General features: G+C 46.8%; 1 protein-coding gene across 2 annotated transcripts in view; it reads right to left on the bottom strand.

Annotated features, from left to right (window-relative positions):
• TBX15 (T-box 15) overlaps window positions 1-16717 on the bottom strand; it is a 107912-nt gene extending 91195 nt beyond the window's left edge. Inside the window, exon 1 of one of the 2 annotated variants that reach the window (XM_011933060.1) lies at window positions 16516-16717. Coding sequence is in view for 1 of the 2 variants with exons in the window: in XM_011933059.1 (XP_011788449.1) it covers window positions 14764-14968 (205 nt within the window). In the remaining variant the exon portion in view is untranslated. Of the gene's footprint in view, window positions 1-14763; window positions 14969-16515 lie in introns of those variants that run through there. The other variant, XM_011933059.1, reaches the window with a different exon arrangement.
• Between the last annotated feature and the right edge of the window lie 634 nt (window positions 16718-17351).

The following is a 17351-nucleotide window of genomic DNA, read 5'->3' as shown; positions in this document are numbered from 1 at the left end:
GATTACGGGTGCCCACCACCGTACCCAGCTAATTTTTGTATTTTTAGTAGAGACGGGGTTTCGCCATGTTGGCCAGGCTGGTCTTGAACTCCCGACCTGAGGTGATCCACCTGCCTCGGCCTCCCAAAGTGCTGGGATTACAGGTGTGAGCCACCGCGCCCGGCCAAATGGTTTCTCATAAAAACACTAAAGAGTATCTGAGTTGTCTCAACGTATGAAAAGTGTAATTATGAGCAAGGTAGACAGATGATAATATTGAGCATTCCCTAATTTTGCACCAAATATGACAGGAATATTCTAAGATAGAAAAGGGCGATTTGATATAAATGTTAATTGACATGATGTATGTACCAGGTACTATGCCAAGCACCTTAGATTTGTTATCTTACTTAATTCTCACAACAACTCTGCAGCAATATTATTGCCCTCATTTGACACGTACACAGCTGAGGTACAGTGTGCCCAGGTCATGTGTTCAAAGTCACAGCCAGAAGAGTTGCTCAAATCAGGTCTCCCTGACTCTTCCCTGCAGTTCAGTGCTACTTCTTTGGCCTCTTATCTACTGTCTTAGTTTCCCATACCAACCAGCTTTCTCTGCTTCTAGTGTATGAAGGCTGTTGCTTTCATGCTTTCATACTCACACTCACGCTCATCTCCCAACAGAGGCCATCCAATACACTACAGGGTTAGTAGTCAGCTGACAAGATGATGGACAAAAAAAAGCCCTCAGAATTCAGAAAAGGTGCTGGATAAAAAATCCCTCAAAAGTCTAAACCTACATACATGCCCAAAAACTGCCCTTATAATAAAGCAGATTTTTCATTCTCAGCACTGACCAGCAATGAGCCACACAGCTGTGGAAGCCTAACAATTTGGGCAGGAAAACAGACAGGCAAAGAAAAAGAAGAATGTAGTCAATCCCCAAAGAAAAAATGTTAACATCCGGAACCAATTCACCCACGCAGGCTAGGGAACTGTTACACCCAGTTCTCCATAACATCCCTCAGCACCGCCCCCAACGCTCCCCTACACACATACACACACACACTCTCATACACACTGGCTGAGGCTTGGCTTACTCTCTGCTCACCCCTACAGCCATCAAATTGGCCTGTGTCTTTAGGAAGTACCTCCTGCAGTACCTACCACCCAGTCAGAATATCACAGAGATGCCTTAAATCTCTGTGTTGTCACAGTCTAATCTGGGTAATGCACAGTTGTACCAGATGGGATCTAATGTTCCCAGGATTAATGTTGGTCATGCAACTAGTGCTCTGAACACTGCAGGGAAAATGAAATGACCAAGGCCTGGCTAGTTGCATACCTTGCAGAATCTACATTTCTAATGTGATAGATCTTATGGATGAGATCCAGTAAATCACCCAAGATTGCAGTGTTCATCTCATCCTCTGCCACACTCTATATTTCAAGAATTTGGCTCTCTATGGGTTCCTTGGGAAAGGAAATGGACCCAGAGATTCATATGCTTCTATTGCTGCAAGAGCATATCAAATCCCATCAATCAGTTGCCTGCATAGAGTGGTGCTGGCAATAGGAGAAAGCAAAGCTTTAAAACAGAGATGGATTTTACATCTTTCTCTTTTTCGCTTCTAAAAGCCATTTTTTTAATCACTGGGCACAACAGACAGGAATATGACAGACTGTACAACTAAAGAGCCAAGAAACACATTAATGCTAAAATCCACGCACCAAAACAGGGGCAGGGGGCTGGATTTTCTTCAAATCCCTGCTGGAGACATCAGACTTCCTAAGAGAGGAAGGTTACTCGGAGTGGAGAAAAAGTGATGGAAAGACAGTGAACAGGTGCGCCAGAAAAGCATGAAACCTGTTGTTGAGTTCTCTGAAACTCACTGCTGGCATCTCATCCACTTACAGCATTAGAAGAGTAATGGAGCACAGGGTGTAAGTCTTCATTGAGATGAGAGACTTCTGCAAATAGCTGAGTACCATACCAAACAAGGCTACTCTAAATAGAGCTGTTACAAAATAAATGAATCAGAGCAGTCACTCAGAGGTTAAAGTTAAAACCTCTACCCTAACAGCGGGTGTACTTGCCGTGGGTCCTCAAGGCAGTTTCCTAATCCTAAGGCATTAAAAAGAAGCCACTGTGGAAATCAGAATCTCTTCCTTTGTAAATTCAATCCATGGCAAAGGGATTTCAGCTGTGATTACTGAGTTTGAAAAAAATCAACAGTACTTAGAAATGCACGAATTGCCCATCATTGCAACTGATATGTTTCTAAGCTGTTCCATTTTGAATCAATTACCAATAAGATTCCATCCATCCCGTTGTGAATGGAGAAGGGAATGGGTAAAACAGAACAGTTAAAGTTTCCCCCAAATTTCACTGCATGAGGAGATTTAGGATGGAGAGGTTTTAGATAAAATTCAATATGTAGTCACTATACTTCAGACACTGAGATTTTTGTGCATTAAAGTCAAAGAAATGCAGGTCATGTTGGGAGGGCTGCACGTGCGCCATTCCAAAGACCACGGCTTAGAAAATCAACCCTATATTACTGCCATAAAATCAACCCTCTATCACTGCCACAAAGAGACCTCTACTAGCAGGTATGGAAAAGTCACCTTAGGAGCAGAGGAACTAATAATGACAAGCAAGGAAGGAAAAGACCTGGAAACTATAAATAACCTCTCTCTCATTCACAATTTAACAATTTCTGTTTTGGTGACAATGTGAGCAGCAAACATAAATTTCCACCTACAAAGGTTCAATATTCTCCCTAGAGCTCTTAAGAGTCATCTACAGGACAGGCAATATAATCTAGTGGTTAAGGATATTACTCTGGAGCCACACAGGGCTGAGTTTAAATTCTGGCTGGGTCACTTAAAGTCTACTGGAACTGTGCAACGGTGGGTGAGCTATTTAATCTGTTGAGCCTTAATTTCCTCATTTGTAAAATGGAGAAAGAATTACCTTCCTCGAGACCTATTGGGTAGATGCAGTGAGAGAATGTGAATACAACCATCCACACAGTACCTGGTACAGAGTGTGCTCTCAATTCATGAAAGCTACTGCTGGTTAGAGTTGTGGACACTGAGCAAAGATAATGCTTAGAAAATTGGAGAAGTATAGGAACATCTGTCTTGGAGATAAAACATAGGGCAGAGTCTAATTTGAACACTGAGACCTGGATTCCAGAAGGAAAGGGCAGCTCCCTTTTCCTCTGGATGGTCAAGGACCTCAGCACTTCTTCTTAAGGGCCCTGGGCTTCTTCTTGAAGGAGACTGAGGAGAGGATCTCTTCTCTGTTCCTCTTTCCTAGGGAAGCCACCTTCTCCCTCTGTTGCCAGGAAATAATATAAACAAAGTCTAGGGTGAAACAAAAATTTTAAAAAAATTAGTAAATTATCAAATCCAGGCTTCTGTTTTACAGAAGGAAAAAAACTGGGCAAACCAGGGCTGCCAAATGTAGGTTGTCCAGTCCTAAACCGGGCAAATCAGAGCTGAGGTTTCCGTTGTTTCTCTAAAAAAAGACTTCCCAATTTCCTCTTCCCCGACATTCAGCTCAGTTATAGGCTTTCTTATAATTTAGTCTCTTTCTTCTTTTATTCTTTTTTGTTGTTGTTGTTGTTGTTGTTGTTGTTGTTTCAATTCAGCCAAGCAACACCTACTAATCCTTTACTGCAGCTTCAACTAACTGGTGCAACTGGCTCATTTTTTCTCAGAATCGGGGGGGTACATTGGAATATGGCTTTGCAAACAAAGAATGAATCCTCCTATTTCCTATCAGGTAAAGTCTGGATTTTTAGGGATTTCTGAGCTCTGGGAAGAAATATCAAAAGCTAACCAAAGAGAAACAGGCTTGTGTTATTCCACTTCCCTGCATTCAGAAAGGCCCTCCTGTCTTCTCAGAGCAGAGTTCCTAGGGAAGTTGGTAAAGCTGAGTCTCCTCAGCCCCGCTTCTGCTCACCCCCTCTTCCTACTGTATGCCAGTCAGCTACTCCCCACCCCTTCCCCAGATGCTCACTCAGGTTGGCATTTTGCCTCACTGGAACCTTCAATAGCAACAGCTGTCAAAATTCCTTTCGTCTTTATTAGCCACAGGTACTCAAATTCTGTACTGTTTCTAGCCATAGGCTATAAAAAAAGTAGGGATTCCACTTCAAGTCCCAAACATTCCATTTAAAGCAAAAGAATGGGGGAGGGGGGCAATGGCTGCTATAGATTACAATTTGCAACAATTTCTTATCCAAGCTACTCACTAGGTGAGTAATCGCTGTCAATTCAATTGATAGGAATAATAGGCACTATGCTAAATCTTGTGTTCCTATATGTGAACCATCTCATGTAATTCTCAAGTAATCCTTTAGTGAACACATTTATCATTCCAATTTCATAGATGCAGAAACCAGGGTTGAGGGTGATTAACTAACTTGCCCAAAGTCATACAACTAGCAAGCATTAAAACCAGGGCTCAGACACATGCAGTCTGACCCTAAGAATCTGAGCTTTTAACCACTACACTGTATAATTCATTCATTCATTGCACCAAGTAGAAATGATAATAAGATAGAGTATTTTGTGAGTGTTTTGATATACATATAATTGTTATATACACATATATATGCACATATACATAGCACAGGGGCTGGCACAGAGTGCCTATTTAATAAATGTTGCTGTTTGTTATCATTGTTCTTATCATGTTATCATTATTACAGTTTTATTATTTATTAAGTGCTTCCTATGTAACAGCCATTTGTCCTAGGTTCTGGAGATACAAAAACAATGAGGACAAGGTCGTTGGCCTACAGGGACTGCACAGAATGCAGACATCAGATGCAGGTGAGGAGCCATCACTGGAGTTTGAACCCACCTGCAGAAGTCTGTAAGGAAATAAAGCCCTACAGATAGAAACACAAGAAACTCTCCTAGGTGTGTGCTGGGCACAGTTTTGCATTTGACCCTGCCCTCAAGTTCAGCAGCTATGAATAGAGGCCTTGAATGCTAAGCTGTCTTCTGATCTATCTTGTTGACAAGCGTTTTGCCTGTTACTAAGTCATCCTTTTAGCATTCTCACATCTCTGCCAGATCAAGATCTCAGCTTAGCAGACTAGACATGGAAAATAGTTGCTAGTGCTTTCCATCAGGCTCAAATAGTAATGAGGGGGCAACTGATTTTTATTAGCCCACCAATTCAACTCAGCAGTGATGAAGTTGCTTTTCTCAACCCTCATTTTTCAAATCCAGAGTTTTTCCAGTTATTTCTGGGAATGGCACAGAAAATGTTCAAAGCATAAATAACTTACATTTCCTTTAAATTCGCTAATGCCGTAGAACCCTTTCAACAGCGTTCACGCAAGCAACAATAGGTTACATCATACACAAGGACTGGAAATCACTGATCCAGGACTTCTGAACATGTGATATTAATATAAAAACTTTTTCAAAAACTTTACCAAAGCTTTTAATTCTAGCTCTAAAAATCTCTCTTTTTTAATTTTTTGGCCTTGTGTTGCTATTGCTGTTAATTTCTACAACTGCAGTAAAACTCCTTCGTTCCAACAAAGTAAGGATGGGTCAAGTGATGGCCAAAGTACTTTAGGAGAAAATGTTAATATTTCAAAAAACAAAACCAAAGTTAGGATCACAGAATCTTGTAGCTAAAGCGGCCTCACATGTCATTTGAGCCTCATCTCCCTCATTTCACAAATGAGGCACTGAGGCCTCATCAGTGGCTATAAAACAATTTTAAAACTTTTTTTCAACATTAATATGTCTGGTTTTTAATCAAATATCCCTGGTTCCAACATCAATTGCAAAACTAGCACTAGAATCTAGGACTCCTAACTTAAGCTCCTCCAGCCCTCTTTCTACCATAAAAATATGGATATAATACAGAACATGAGGGTCTGTGTTGAAAGCTTTGCAGGAAAGTGAAGACATACATATCCACATAAGTAAGTAAAGTTTCTGATATATTTTACAATTCAGTATTTCTCGGTAAGTTTGTTTATACCTGTAATTTTCTAACTAAATCCTTCTTTCTAAATAGCGCATAGGTATAGCCCCTCCACCCTTTGATGCCAAAAAAAATCAAATTATTAATTAAGTTTCTAAATTGAGAAAACTTTTCTGAACCCAGGGAAGGCACTGCTGTGTTCACAATCACTTGTTGGCTCAAATGTTTGCCCCTTCCCACTGTGAAATTCAGTTATTTATTTTTCAGGAGCAAGAGTGGAAGCACTAAAACACCCAAGGTACCTAGCCCCTAGGTTTACAATTCTGAGCCCTGTATCCTGGAGAGATTAAAGCTTTGGAGCAAGGATGCATCAGGACAGGACTTCGCTTCAAAGGGAAGCCATTCCCGCCGGCTTCTTAAAAGAACGCAGTTACTTCAGCTACTAGTAGTCACTTCTCACTCTGCTTTTACACTTGGTTGGTTTCCTTTTCTTTTTCTTTTTTTTTAATAAAAGAATGAGTTCATCTTTTTTTAATCCCCAAGAGCAGCGTGAAGGACAATCATTTGATTTTCTTTGTCTCGGTGGGCAATGCCCGCTTTCTGGGCGTGAGCATCCCTGTCTCTTAGGCACCCAGGGATCCTCCACGTCAGGATCTCACAGGATGACTTTCCTTTTCAACAGACGAGCTACGATATATACTGACCCTAGATTTACCCATTTGGAAATGGTTAGGGATTAAAAGTTCTTCAAGTCAGCGGATTCTTGGTTTCTAATTGCTAATGTTTGAAGTCAGTTTAATTCCTCGGAAATTTGTTCTGCCTGATGAAAGCAAAAGCTCCAACTCCCCTCAGGGCGTGAGGTGTAAGACCCTTGGGTTCCATTTGCATTTCTGATTTGCTGTTGGCAGGTTCCTGATTTGTTTTTGTTTTGTTTTGTTTTGTTTTGTTTGTGAGGGGGGTGTCTTTCACCAGGGCCTTCCTGGTTAGCCCAGGGTCCCCACATTTCTCCAGGATGTAAATAGAGCTAAGAACAGTGGCCATCCCTCAGGGTTTCGGGTCCCGGGTTTCCAAGGCCCCGCGACAACCCCGGGCGCACGCGGCGCGGCGAGGCGAGGCGAGGCGAGGCCGCTGGGCCAGCGCGGAGCCTCGGGCGCGAGAACAGGAACTCGGGCTGGCACACTGAGGCGGTGCAGCCCAGCCGCGCCTGACCTGGCCGCCGTTCCGGCCCCGCGGCGCCTCCAAGGCCGGGCCGAGGGGCCGAGGACGGGCAGACGCGGCCATGGCCCAATTCTGACTTGTGAAGGTCACCTAAACTGCTCTGTTTTCCCAGAGATGGGTTGACGGAAAGCGATGCAATCCCAGTTCCTTCTGGGGCGAAACGGAATCTGAAATTCTTGGAGAGGGGGAAGAACTGGACGTTTTCATCGTGCGTGGAGGGAAATTGGGGGAGGGGAAGTGAGTGGCAAGTAAGGGGGTTAACTGCTTCCCGGACCCCTATCCGGAGCTTAAACTACACGTCCCCGGGTGTGGGACAGTAAAAGAGAACGCAGCAGTGAGGGGATTAGGAAAATCAGTTTATCCTGTTGAGAACTAGGAGCTAAAAAAACTCCAAGGCTCCGAGCTAGGTCTATAATAAATACCTCTCTAATGTTCCCTTTCCAAGGGAACTCTACTCGTCATCTGTAGTGGGTGCTTTGTGTTTTTGTTTTTTAATCCTCTAAAGTGTATGGCAACATTTTGGAAACTGTCAGCTCATTTGAGCCTTGGCAACTATATTGTAGAAAATATAAGAAGATAAATAAGAGGACGCTTTTACATACATTCCTTATGTTCTTAATTTCCCCAAATCACGATGTTTTCCTAGTTATTTCCATAAGCCATTTTTATTATTAAGATTTCTTAGTTATTCCGTTTGCTTTCTACATGGAAGAACATGAAACCACTTTTTAGAATAAAAAGCACCACTCTGCCCATCCAAAATTAATACAAATTACAAAATTAAATTTAGTTAGAAATATTCCACTCTCCCTGTTCTTTTAAATAGCATCTGTACAGTCTCAATTTCTGGCATTTTGACTGGTACTTTTTTTTTTCCTTCTTTTTTGAGACAGAGTCTTGCTCTGTCTCCCAGGCTGGAGTGCAGTGGCACGATCTCGGCTCATTGCAACCTCGGCATCCTGGTTCAAGCGATTCTCCTGCCTCAGCCTCCCGAATAGCTGGGATTACAGGCCCCCACCACCGCACCCAGCTAATATTTGCATTTTTAGTAGAAACAGGGTTTCACCATCATGGCCAGGCTGGTCTTGAACTCCTGACCTCGTAATCCACCCGCCTTGGCCTCCCGAAATGCTGGGATTACAGGCGTGAGCCACCTCGCCCGGCCTTGACTGGTACTTCTGACTTTGGTCACAGTTTAGAAGTTAAATGACAATGCCCATTACCTGGAAGTTTCAAAACTGGGATGCTTTAGAATCGTCTCATGATACCTAGGGGTGACAAAACTTTTGGCCTCCCAAATTTTATACATTCCCAATTTGTTAAACTGGCCACACACACACACACAATGGCAGTTTCTTGTCCCAAATTTTATCTACATCCAATTCAGAACTGATATTTTGATGCAGATATAGTGTTCTGGTGATATTATGGTGTTCACACACATAAGTTTGTGTATAAGCACATACATTTGTGAACATGTGTTTTATACACTTATCTATAAAATATATAAAACACTAGCTAATATTTAAAGTATAAAATGAAAAGTAGTCATTTGCAAGGCCTGTTTTCACTTCCGGTATCAAAAGCTCCTCACCAGTTTTGCAGTCAGCAAGATATCCTGCCTGAAATTGAAGCCATTAATGGCACTGAAGAAATGTTGATTGGTCCTCACCAGTTGCTTGAATTCCCCTTTTCCCATTTCACAGCAGGTCCTCCCTACCAAATCACATTTTCCACCTCCAACACTTAGAGCAAGGGCCTCACTTAAATTAACTAATGATTATCCTTCCCCCAAGAAGTGTAAACAGGACCCTAATTTATAAATTTGCTAATTGCTGTTCCCAGTGCAGACCCCTGAGTATCTCAGTCATGCACATATAAAATTCCAGACTTACTAGAAACCAGGAAAAGCAAAGCAAAAATAAACTACGTGATGAGAAAGAGTAAGGAAAAGAGATTCCACATTCCACCAGTTCCTTAGTTTTCCCTTTTGTGAAAAGTATCTCAAAAGGTCAAAACATAAAGCTCAGATGGGAAAATCATTTAAATATTTTCTCCTATTGAACAACTTTATCTTTTGAGAGTATGAAAGCAATAACCAGCTACGCTCCCAGAATAATAATCGAATGGAGTCCTGTTTCCAGAAAGGAGAAAGGTATATAGCATGGCAATCTGCCCTTTATCCCTATGGAATTTGCACAGTTTGGCCTTGCTTTAAAAAACAAAAAACAAACAAACAAAAAACTATAGACACCCTGAGAAGGAATTCACAGATTTAAGAGGTAATTGTTTTTCTCTCCGGTGTGAGAAATAAAGTTCTACCAGAGTCTATAATCAGGATCTCAAAGCGGTCCTCTCATCTTGTAATTTTTTTTGGCAATAGAACGATTGTGATGGACCTGAAATATTTCACTCAACAATAGCATTGAGTGCCCTAAGAGAGGATTGGATGAACACAATGTTTAGGCCTTCTAAGCCAAAATGTATTTGTCCCTTTCTCCTTGTGGCCTAATATGAGCGTTAATGACGAGGGACTCGTTTCCATGTTTACACTCATGAAGAACAGTATACAGATAAATGGAGAACACAAACCACAATACCCAGTATTTTTAGTTTTGGTCCCCAGTTTAGGCATTGCATGCCATTCTTCACTCACTTCTCACATGCTGTCTATATTAAAAACTATTTTAAACAAATTTTCTTTCATAATTAAAAGATTTGTATACCATTTGAAGTCATTGATATGGGAGGTGTCAGAAAAATGTCAGACAATTTGTGTCACCATCATTTCAGTCTGAATTCCTGTTTAAGAAATTTAATTCTCCCTTCCTCCCTGCATGAAGGTTGCCCCCATGAAACTTTCTGCCTGGGAATTTCACCTATACAAATCAAGATACCCAAAGTGGCAAGCTCAGAGCCCAAATATAGTGCTCAGTAAGAAATAACGTTGAGTTGGGAGTAGAAGATCTGAATTCAGAATTGCAGCGCCCGTAGACTGTGTGTGAAGTTGCCTGGAAAGCCTTCGCTGCCCATGAGGTTTGTGCTTCCCCAGCGGGTCTCTGAGGTGCAGAGGTGGACGCCAGAGGCGGGTGAGGGATGGCCCTGCACTTCGTGGCAGCAAAGGGAGAGACCCGCACACCCGCTTGTGATCCCTGGGTCTATCATTACTGGCTTCTGAAGCGCGGGAAGCTAGGGTGGGAAAGGATCTTTGGAAATGCAAACCACAGCCCATTTTACCTTCCTCCCCATCACAGTCCAAACTCTGCATCTGGGTTTTCCCATTCTCTGAACTTCCCATTGCCCTCGTGCAATTTGCCGTGGTCATTTCTTTGGGTGGGAACAGGTTAAAATTACTTCCTTTTGCCTACTGGTTTGTCTTGTGCCACCGCGCAGGAGCCAGAGTTTTACCTAGAATGTCTTCATAACCATCTCAGCTGCCCGGGAACCCAGCCCGGCGCACCCAAAGGGCTTCTAATTTAGTAAGATCAGATCAGTGCGCAGAAAAAGGCCCTTGGCGGTCATCCTGTCAGCGAACAATAATCCTCACTGGCCCATGACAAACTCGGGCCTTATCTCCCTCTCGCTTCCCTTCACACAAGGTCACTTACCAAAAGGGTGACCTCCGCGGAAGACCGTTTTAACCTGACAAGCGAGTGCCTTGCCTAGGTCCACCAGGCCTCACCCTTGACTCCTCGAAGCCACGAACCTCCAGGCCAGCACCAGTGCAGGGGCGTGCACAGCCGAGTCGAACCAAGGTTCCTTATCCCTGGACTCTACCCCAGCAGACCCTGCGGCATCTCACTCTACGCATTCGCGGAACACCCTGTCCCTGCGGTCCGAGCTCCGGCCTGGGCCCTGGCTGGCGCTTGCCCCGCGCAAACACAAACACATTCTCCCCCGCTGGCTTGAACTCATCCCTTTTTATTTGTTACTTAAACGTCAGTGAAGAGTCACTTCCTCCGTGTTCACCCTGTTTCCCTATTGGGGGTTGGAGGTGGGTAGAGAGGTGATGTCAGAATTAAAATCTCCGAGTTTTATTTTGAGCAAACAAACCATAAACTGGCAGATTAATTCATGTGACCACTTGATCTAGATAACTGCAAAGAAAAAAGTGCCCTGGGGCGGCAGCGCTTACTGCACGGGCTTTTCCTGTCTCATTTCACTAGGAGTTGAGCTGTCGGGTGCGTTGGAGAATGCGAGACCTGCCACGTGTGCACGTGGGTGTGCCTGTCTAGGTGCCCACCCGCGCGCGCCACCACCTCCCCAGGCCTCTGGAGCGCAGCGGCTGCGTGGCCCGGCCCGAAGTCTCTGGAGGAGGAAATACCTCCACAGAAGGTTTGAATTATTTCGCTCCGCGGGAGACCCGGCTTCGGCCACACTCGGCAGATTTTGGCGGGAAAGGCCCAAGCCCTAGCTGAAGACTCCGGGTGGAGCCGGGGCTGAGGTCCGAGCGCAGATGGCGCCGCCGAGCGCCTGAAACATACTTGCAAGGCCTCAGCCAGAGCAGCTGTTCCAGCCGATCCTAGCTCTAAAGTTCCTCTGTTGCTCTGGGAGAGGGCGGGGACGAGCAGGCTCCAGAGCCAGGCTCCTCCGAGGCTGGTCTTGAGGCACTCCTAGCGGCTTCTCCAAAAGACGAGTGCCGGCGTAGGTATGACAGTGAAGGTACCTCACAGACCCTTCTCCAAAGTCTAGCGGGCCTTGGGGTTTTTCGGGGCCACCAGGCTCGGTGGAATTTTTGAAACACTTTCGAAATACATAGTTTCCTCCGTGGAGTGAGTGCCTACAAGGCGCAGGCCGGACGAATCCCGCGTTGCTGCAGGTTGGTGCCCCAGGCTGCGGGTGCTTGGGCGCCAACTAAAGCCAGTTCTGTCCAGAAGCGGAAAGAAAAATGGGCTGTGAGAAAGCAAAAGGCTGCGTTTTTGAATGAAAAGGCCGCGTTTTGAATGAAAGTTAAACATTAAAATCTGACCCTAGGGTTGTCTAAAGATCGAGGAATTTTGAGGCTCCGGCAGAGCGGACTAAAAAACCGTGTCATGAGAGATGGTGAGAATACTCTAGGCATGAACGTGTGCGTGTGTGTGAGTGTTTAATTCTTCCCCCAAAACAATTTTTTGTTCTTTTCCTATTCCGGGTTTGTTATCGGCCTAGGGGGGGAGAGCCACACAGCGGCTTCTTGGCCCTAAGAAGGAGAAGAGAGTTGAAACATAATGACGCTCACCCGGGAAGACACGCTGCCCTGGGCACAATAGGGTCGCCTGCGCTACTCCTCCATACACAGATCTTTAAATGTGTCCCTGTGTGTGTTCGTTAGGGTGCTACATTACAGCAAAATAAAGGCCTAAAAAGAACCCCAGCCGCAGTCGCGCCTTTCGCTACTGCCTGAGTCTGGAGCCCACAGCGCCACCTCTTCTGCTCCCTGGACCACTGCGTCTCCACGCCAAGGCCCCCTTTTTACTAAAAGATCTTTTCTCATCCTATCAGCAAATCTTTAAGAAAGTCTTAGCCATTGCGGGGGGCTCCAACTTAAGGCTTCCCCCGGCCCACTAAAAGGCTAGGCCCGGCCTGTAGCCCAGCTCTGCAGAAAGCCAGTGAGTGCTGGGCTTTCAGCTTCTTCCTCCTAGACCCTTGCCTCACAAGTATATTTCGTTTTCTGTAATCCAAATACCCATCTTTTTCTTTAAAAAAAAAAAAAAAGATAACGTAATGGGAAATGACCACCCGAACTCTGTTACATAAAGTTAGTTCTGTTAGATCTTCCACCCCACCCCCATCCCGCGGGAGAAAGTAAATAGAACTCGGGAGCTTAGCTCCCCACGTTCACGCTCTGGAATGGTCTCTTTTTGCCTCATTCCCTAACTTTCCTCTCTTCCGCCTCCTGAATGGAGCTCAGGCTGAGGAGAACGGCAGAAAGAGCAAACTCTGATCTGAGTCTCTAATTATGACCCCATGTATTACCCCTTTTGAACATAAGGCCCTAGACGGGCTCCGTGGGAACTGCGGCCTCCCAAGAGAAAACTTCCTGGGGACAGGACGTCTGCCACGCGCAGCTGAACAACTTCTGTTTTTTCCGCCGTGAGGAAAATAAAAGAAACTTACAAATTCTAAGGTGTCATAACCCCTGCAAGAACTTCTAACTGTATGAAGGCCCACGCGAGATTTTGACAATAGATAAATGAGGTGAGGAAATAGGGTCTGGCCAGGGAAGGGAAACACACATTAGCCCTGGGTCCCTTTCTGGAATGCCCACGCAGGGGTCCGCGTGGACAAGCACTTGCATTCAAATACAGGAAAAGGCTTGGACGGTCGAAATAAATCTCCTTTTAATTTTCTTTTCATCGACTAATAAAAATAATTCCCCAGCACTAAACTCAAATACCGTAACGGGCCACAAAAACACGGAGAATTCATAAAACTCTATCTCTGCAGGTCACCCGCTAATCGCAATATTATTAGCCTCGGGAGCATGGAAATTGAACTGTCACTGCCTAAAGAGAAAATGTAAGCGACAGCTGTCCCTCCTGTGAGTTGGACAGCTTTGCGGTTGGGATCCCCAATTTCCTGAGCCCCAGGCTGTCTCTATCCCAGTGCAGGCCGCTGCCCCCTCCCCAGGCTTGCCAGCGTGCGAAGCGGGGTCTACTCCCCAGCTCTGGCTATTCAGCAGGAGCACCTTCCAGTATGGTTTTAGAAGTCCGAGCTGGAAAGCTTCTGAAACCGCTAAACCAAGTTGCGAGCGTTGTGTGTGTGTGTGTGTGTGTGTGTGTGTGTGTGTGAGTGTGCGTGCGCGCGCACACTCAAGATTCTTCCGACAACAGCTGTTCCCCCGGGCTGTTTTTGCACAGTTGAAATCTTGGCACTTAACACAAAACGTTAAAGTTGGCTTCTCCCCTCCTAGGGTTCTGTTAAAATACAGACATGACATCCGCCCTGCTTTTTACATGTTCCGTGCACATAATATACATGGGTTACTGTAGGATCTGAGACACAAATCAATCGTACCCACACCCTAAATACACAGAGATGTGGGCCCTGAAGAGTGACCCAGGGAGTAGGGGGTCTAATACCCATTCTTGTTTCCGTAAACGCCAAAGGAGTAGAAATATAATTATGTTCCACCATCGAAAAGTTAGTGGGAGAAGGGCAAGGACGAGGTTGAAAGCTAAATGAGACAAACTGGTCATTCCCCGAGACTGAGGTATTGGATTGAAGAACGCCGCGCCAGTCCTCCCGAGTTCTCAAAAGCTAGTCCCAGATCTCGGCTCCCGCCGCTGCCTTCGGCCCGCGCCCCTCCCAATCCCAGGGACCGGCAGCCCCTTCACCCACTGACACCCAGAAAGCTGCGCTCTGCTCCCAAAAGAAGGAAATGCAAACAAAGAGGACTCCTTGCTTAGGCTGGCGACCAAAATGCAAGGTTCAGTTCAGCCCCAAAAATTGGTTCCGGTAAATTTATGGAGGCTCAGGGCATTTGTCCGAAGAAAAAGAAACCTATGTTGGGTCACGGCAGGGCGTCAACGGCAGGGCCTAGCTCCTCATAGGCGACTGGCGACTGGTCCTTCGGCGTCCCCTCTCCTCCCGCCTCCCGCGGTCGGCTGCGACGCACTCACCCGGGTGAGGCTCCAGGCCGTGTGCCGCCGCGTCCTCCGTGTCTCCGAGTGGGCCCGCGGGGCTCAGCGCCTCCATGGACAGGTCCAGCCCCTTCTCCTCCCAGTCTCGCAGTTTCCGTTTTTTATTTGAGCCGATCAAGGCTTCAACGGAGAAGGCATGTGCTCGCGAGCTCAGGGCGACTGCAGATCTTCTCCTTTCACTCATTTTAGCCGCCCACACCCCTGCCTCCGCTCGCCCCCGTTACCGAGGGAGCAGCCGGCGCCCTGAAGCTCGGAGCGCCCACCGGGCACGGCCCGGGAGAGGCAGAGGCGCGGCGGACTAGGCTGAGGCGGCGGCTCACGGGTCTCTGCACCCTCCCCCTGCGTCCTCCTCCGCCCTCCGCTGCCGGATCGGACCTGCGCCCCTACGCTGGCCCAGCTGCTAGGAACTAGCGCCCCGAGCGCCGCCCGCTCGCTGCATGAGCGCCCGAGTCCTGCTTCCCACCCACCGGGGCAGGCGCTCACAGGCTGTATCCACTGAACTTCATCTTGTTTTTGTTATTATTATTATTCTCTCTCTCTCTCTCCTCTCTCTCTCTCCCCTCCCTCTCTTTTTCTCTCCTCCCTCTCTCTCTCTTCCTCTCTGCCTTCCCGTCCTCCCTCTGATCCAAACTTCTGGGAAACTTTTTTTTCTGCTAAATTCCTCCCTTCCCGAGGAACAGGGGGCAGGCGGTGCGCTCCTGTCCGAGGGGTGAGGGAGAGGGAGGGGGAGGAAGAAAAAGACTGAGGGGGAAAAAAGCCAGCCCCCAACCAATAGCGAGGAGGGAACAAGAGAAACCCCGAGAGCGCGAACCAATGAGAAGAAAGGAGAGACTGAGGCCCGGGCCAAGGCGGCGCGCCAGTCGTCCCCTGGATGCTCCTGGGCCGACTTTAACCCCTGGCTTCCCGGTTTCCCCATGGGTTACTCCAAGAGGGAGGTAGGACAGTTGAAAGTCCAGGTCTGATCTGCGCCTTTACAAACTCCTGCAAATCCCAAATCCATACGTTTTTCTTCCAGATCTGCTGGGTCTCATAGACGCTGCAAGCCCAGAGTCACTTTAGTTGCAGATCTGGAATTTGGGAACTCTGGTAAAATGTTAACCTGTCCAAAACGCCAGAAAACGATTCTGATAATCTCGCATCAGCCCCAGGTGCTTTAGAATATGCTGGTTCCTCCTGGATTTCGCCACACAGATTTTTAATGTTCCTATTGAACGTTTTCTAAGCAAATCTGGGTAAGGCAAAAGGAAACAAACAAACAAAAGGCTCTGTTACTAACCAGGGTCTTGTAACTGAAAATTCAAAGACCGCTTCCTCCTTCCAGCTCTACCTGGTGGAGAAGGAGACACAGGCGCCTTGAGAGCAAGGAGCGGGCGGCAGAGCACAGGGTTTAGGGCTAGCTCTTCAGGCGTATTCCAGCTGGGCCCCGCACGCTGCAAATAAATACTCTTTCCCTATGGCCCGAACGCTGTGCTGAGCTTCGCCTATTCCGGGCTCTTGTTCCGGAGAACCTATGGGGAGATGCCAGGCGAGAGCAACTAGGAACTTTTACAGAAGAGAAGGAGCTTTTTCAAAGTTCCCTGCAAATCCCGTTACCTCAAGACCCTGGCTTTCCCGGCCAACTGATCTCCCCGCTGGCCTTCCCCGCCTTTTTCAATCTCTAAGGACTGCATTCAATATAGATTTCTAAGGAATTTAAAATCCAACGCTCCTGGCCATTCTTAATTCCCACACCCCTTCCCAAGTTACGCCACTGGTCGAAGACGGCAGGAGACCCCCGAGTGCAGAGAAAGCTCAAACCCGCGGCGAAGTCGGTCCTAGCCAAGCTGGAAAAACGTCTCAGATTTCGCGGACAGCGGCCTAGACACAGCCCGATCTTCCAGTCCTAGCGCCCTGGTCCAGACGGTTCTATCCTTTTGCAAAGAAGCCGGAAAGAGCTGGGTCCCGGGGGCGGAGGACAGACTGAGAGGCCAAGCAGTCCAGTCGTGACGACAGCCAGGCCCTGAGAAGTCTCCAAACCTGAAAGTTTAGGTTAGGGGGCCTACAGCCTGTTAAGATTTTTTGTTGTTGTTGTTTTCCCGAGGCCCGGGAGAATCAGCTCTCCCACCTTGCGGCAAAAAAAGATGACTTCTCAGGCCTCTGAAACGCCGAATTCTCTGCCGGCCTGCGGAGGGACCCAGGGAAATCTAGTCTTTATTATTACGCTTGGAAGTGCTCCGGTGCTGAAGGCAACCACAGTGTTGTGAATGCATCTTGGGCCTCTTTGGACAAGAGGCTACTTTTGCCCCCCACCTTCGCCCCCGCCTCAAATTAGGATCCAACCAGGATGTCGGGAAGCTAGCATCCCAGTGAATGCAAAAAGAACAATGGAGAAGTCACCGGATGAGTGTGATTCAGCCAAACCTGACCTCCCCGGAGCCTGTGTCTCAGACTTGGAGGTCCCCAGGGAGCACGAACATGCACTCTAGGCTAGGAAGCTGGAAGCAGGGTACCGGTCCCCGTCTCCTGCCGCTCTGCCCAGAGGACTTCGGGAGCCCGGATGGAGAGGCGCAGGATCTCCCACTCCAGTC

The sequence above is a fragment of the Colobus angolensis genome, unplaced genomic scaffold (genome assembly GCF_000951035.1).
Source record: "Colobus angolensis palliatus isolate OR3802 unplaced genomic scaffold, Cang.pa_1.0 Scaffold124, whole genome shotgun sequence".
Classification (NCBI taxonomy): domain Eukaryota; kingdom Metazoa; phylum Chordata; class Mammalia; order Primates; family Cercopithecidae; genus Colobus; species Colobus angolensis.
Note: the sequence above shows the minus strand (reverse complement) of the source record. Positions and strands in the feature narration are given on the sequence as shown.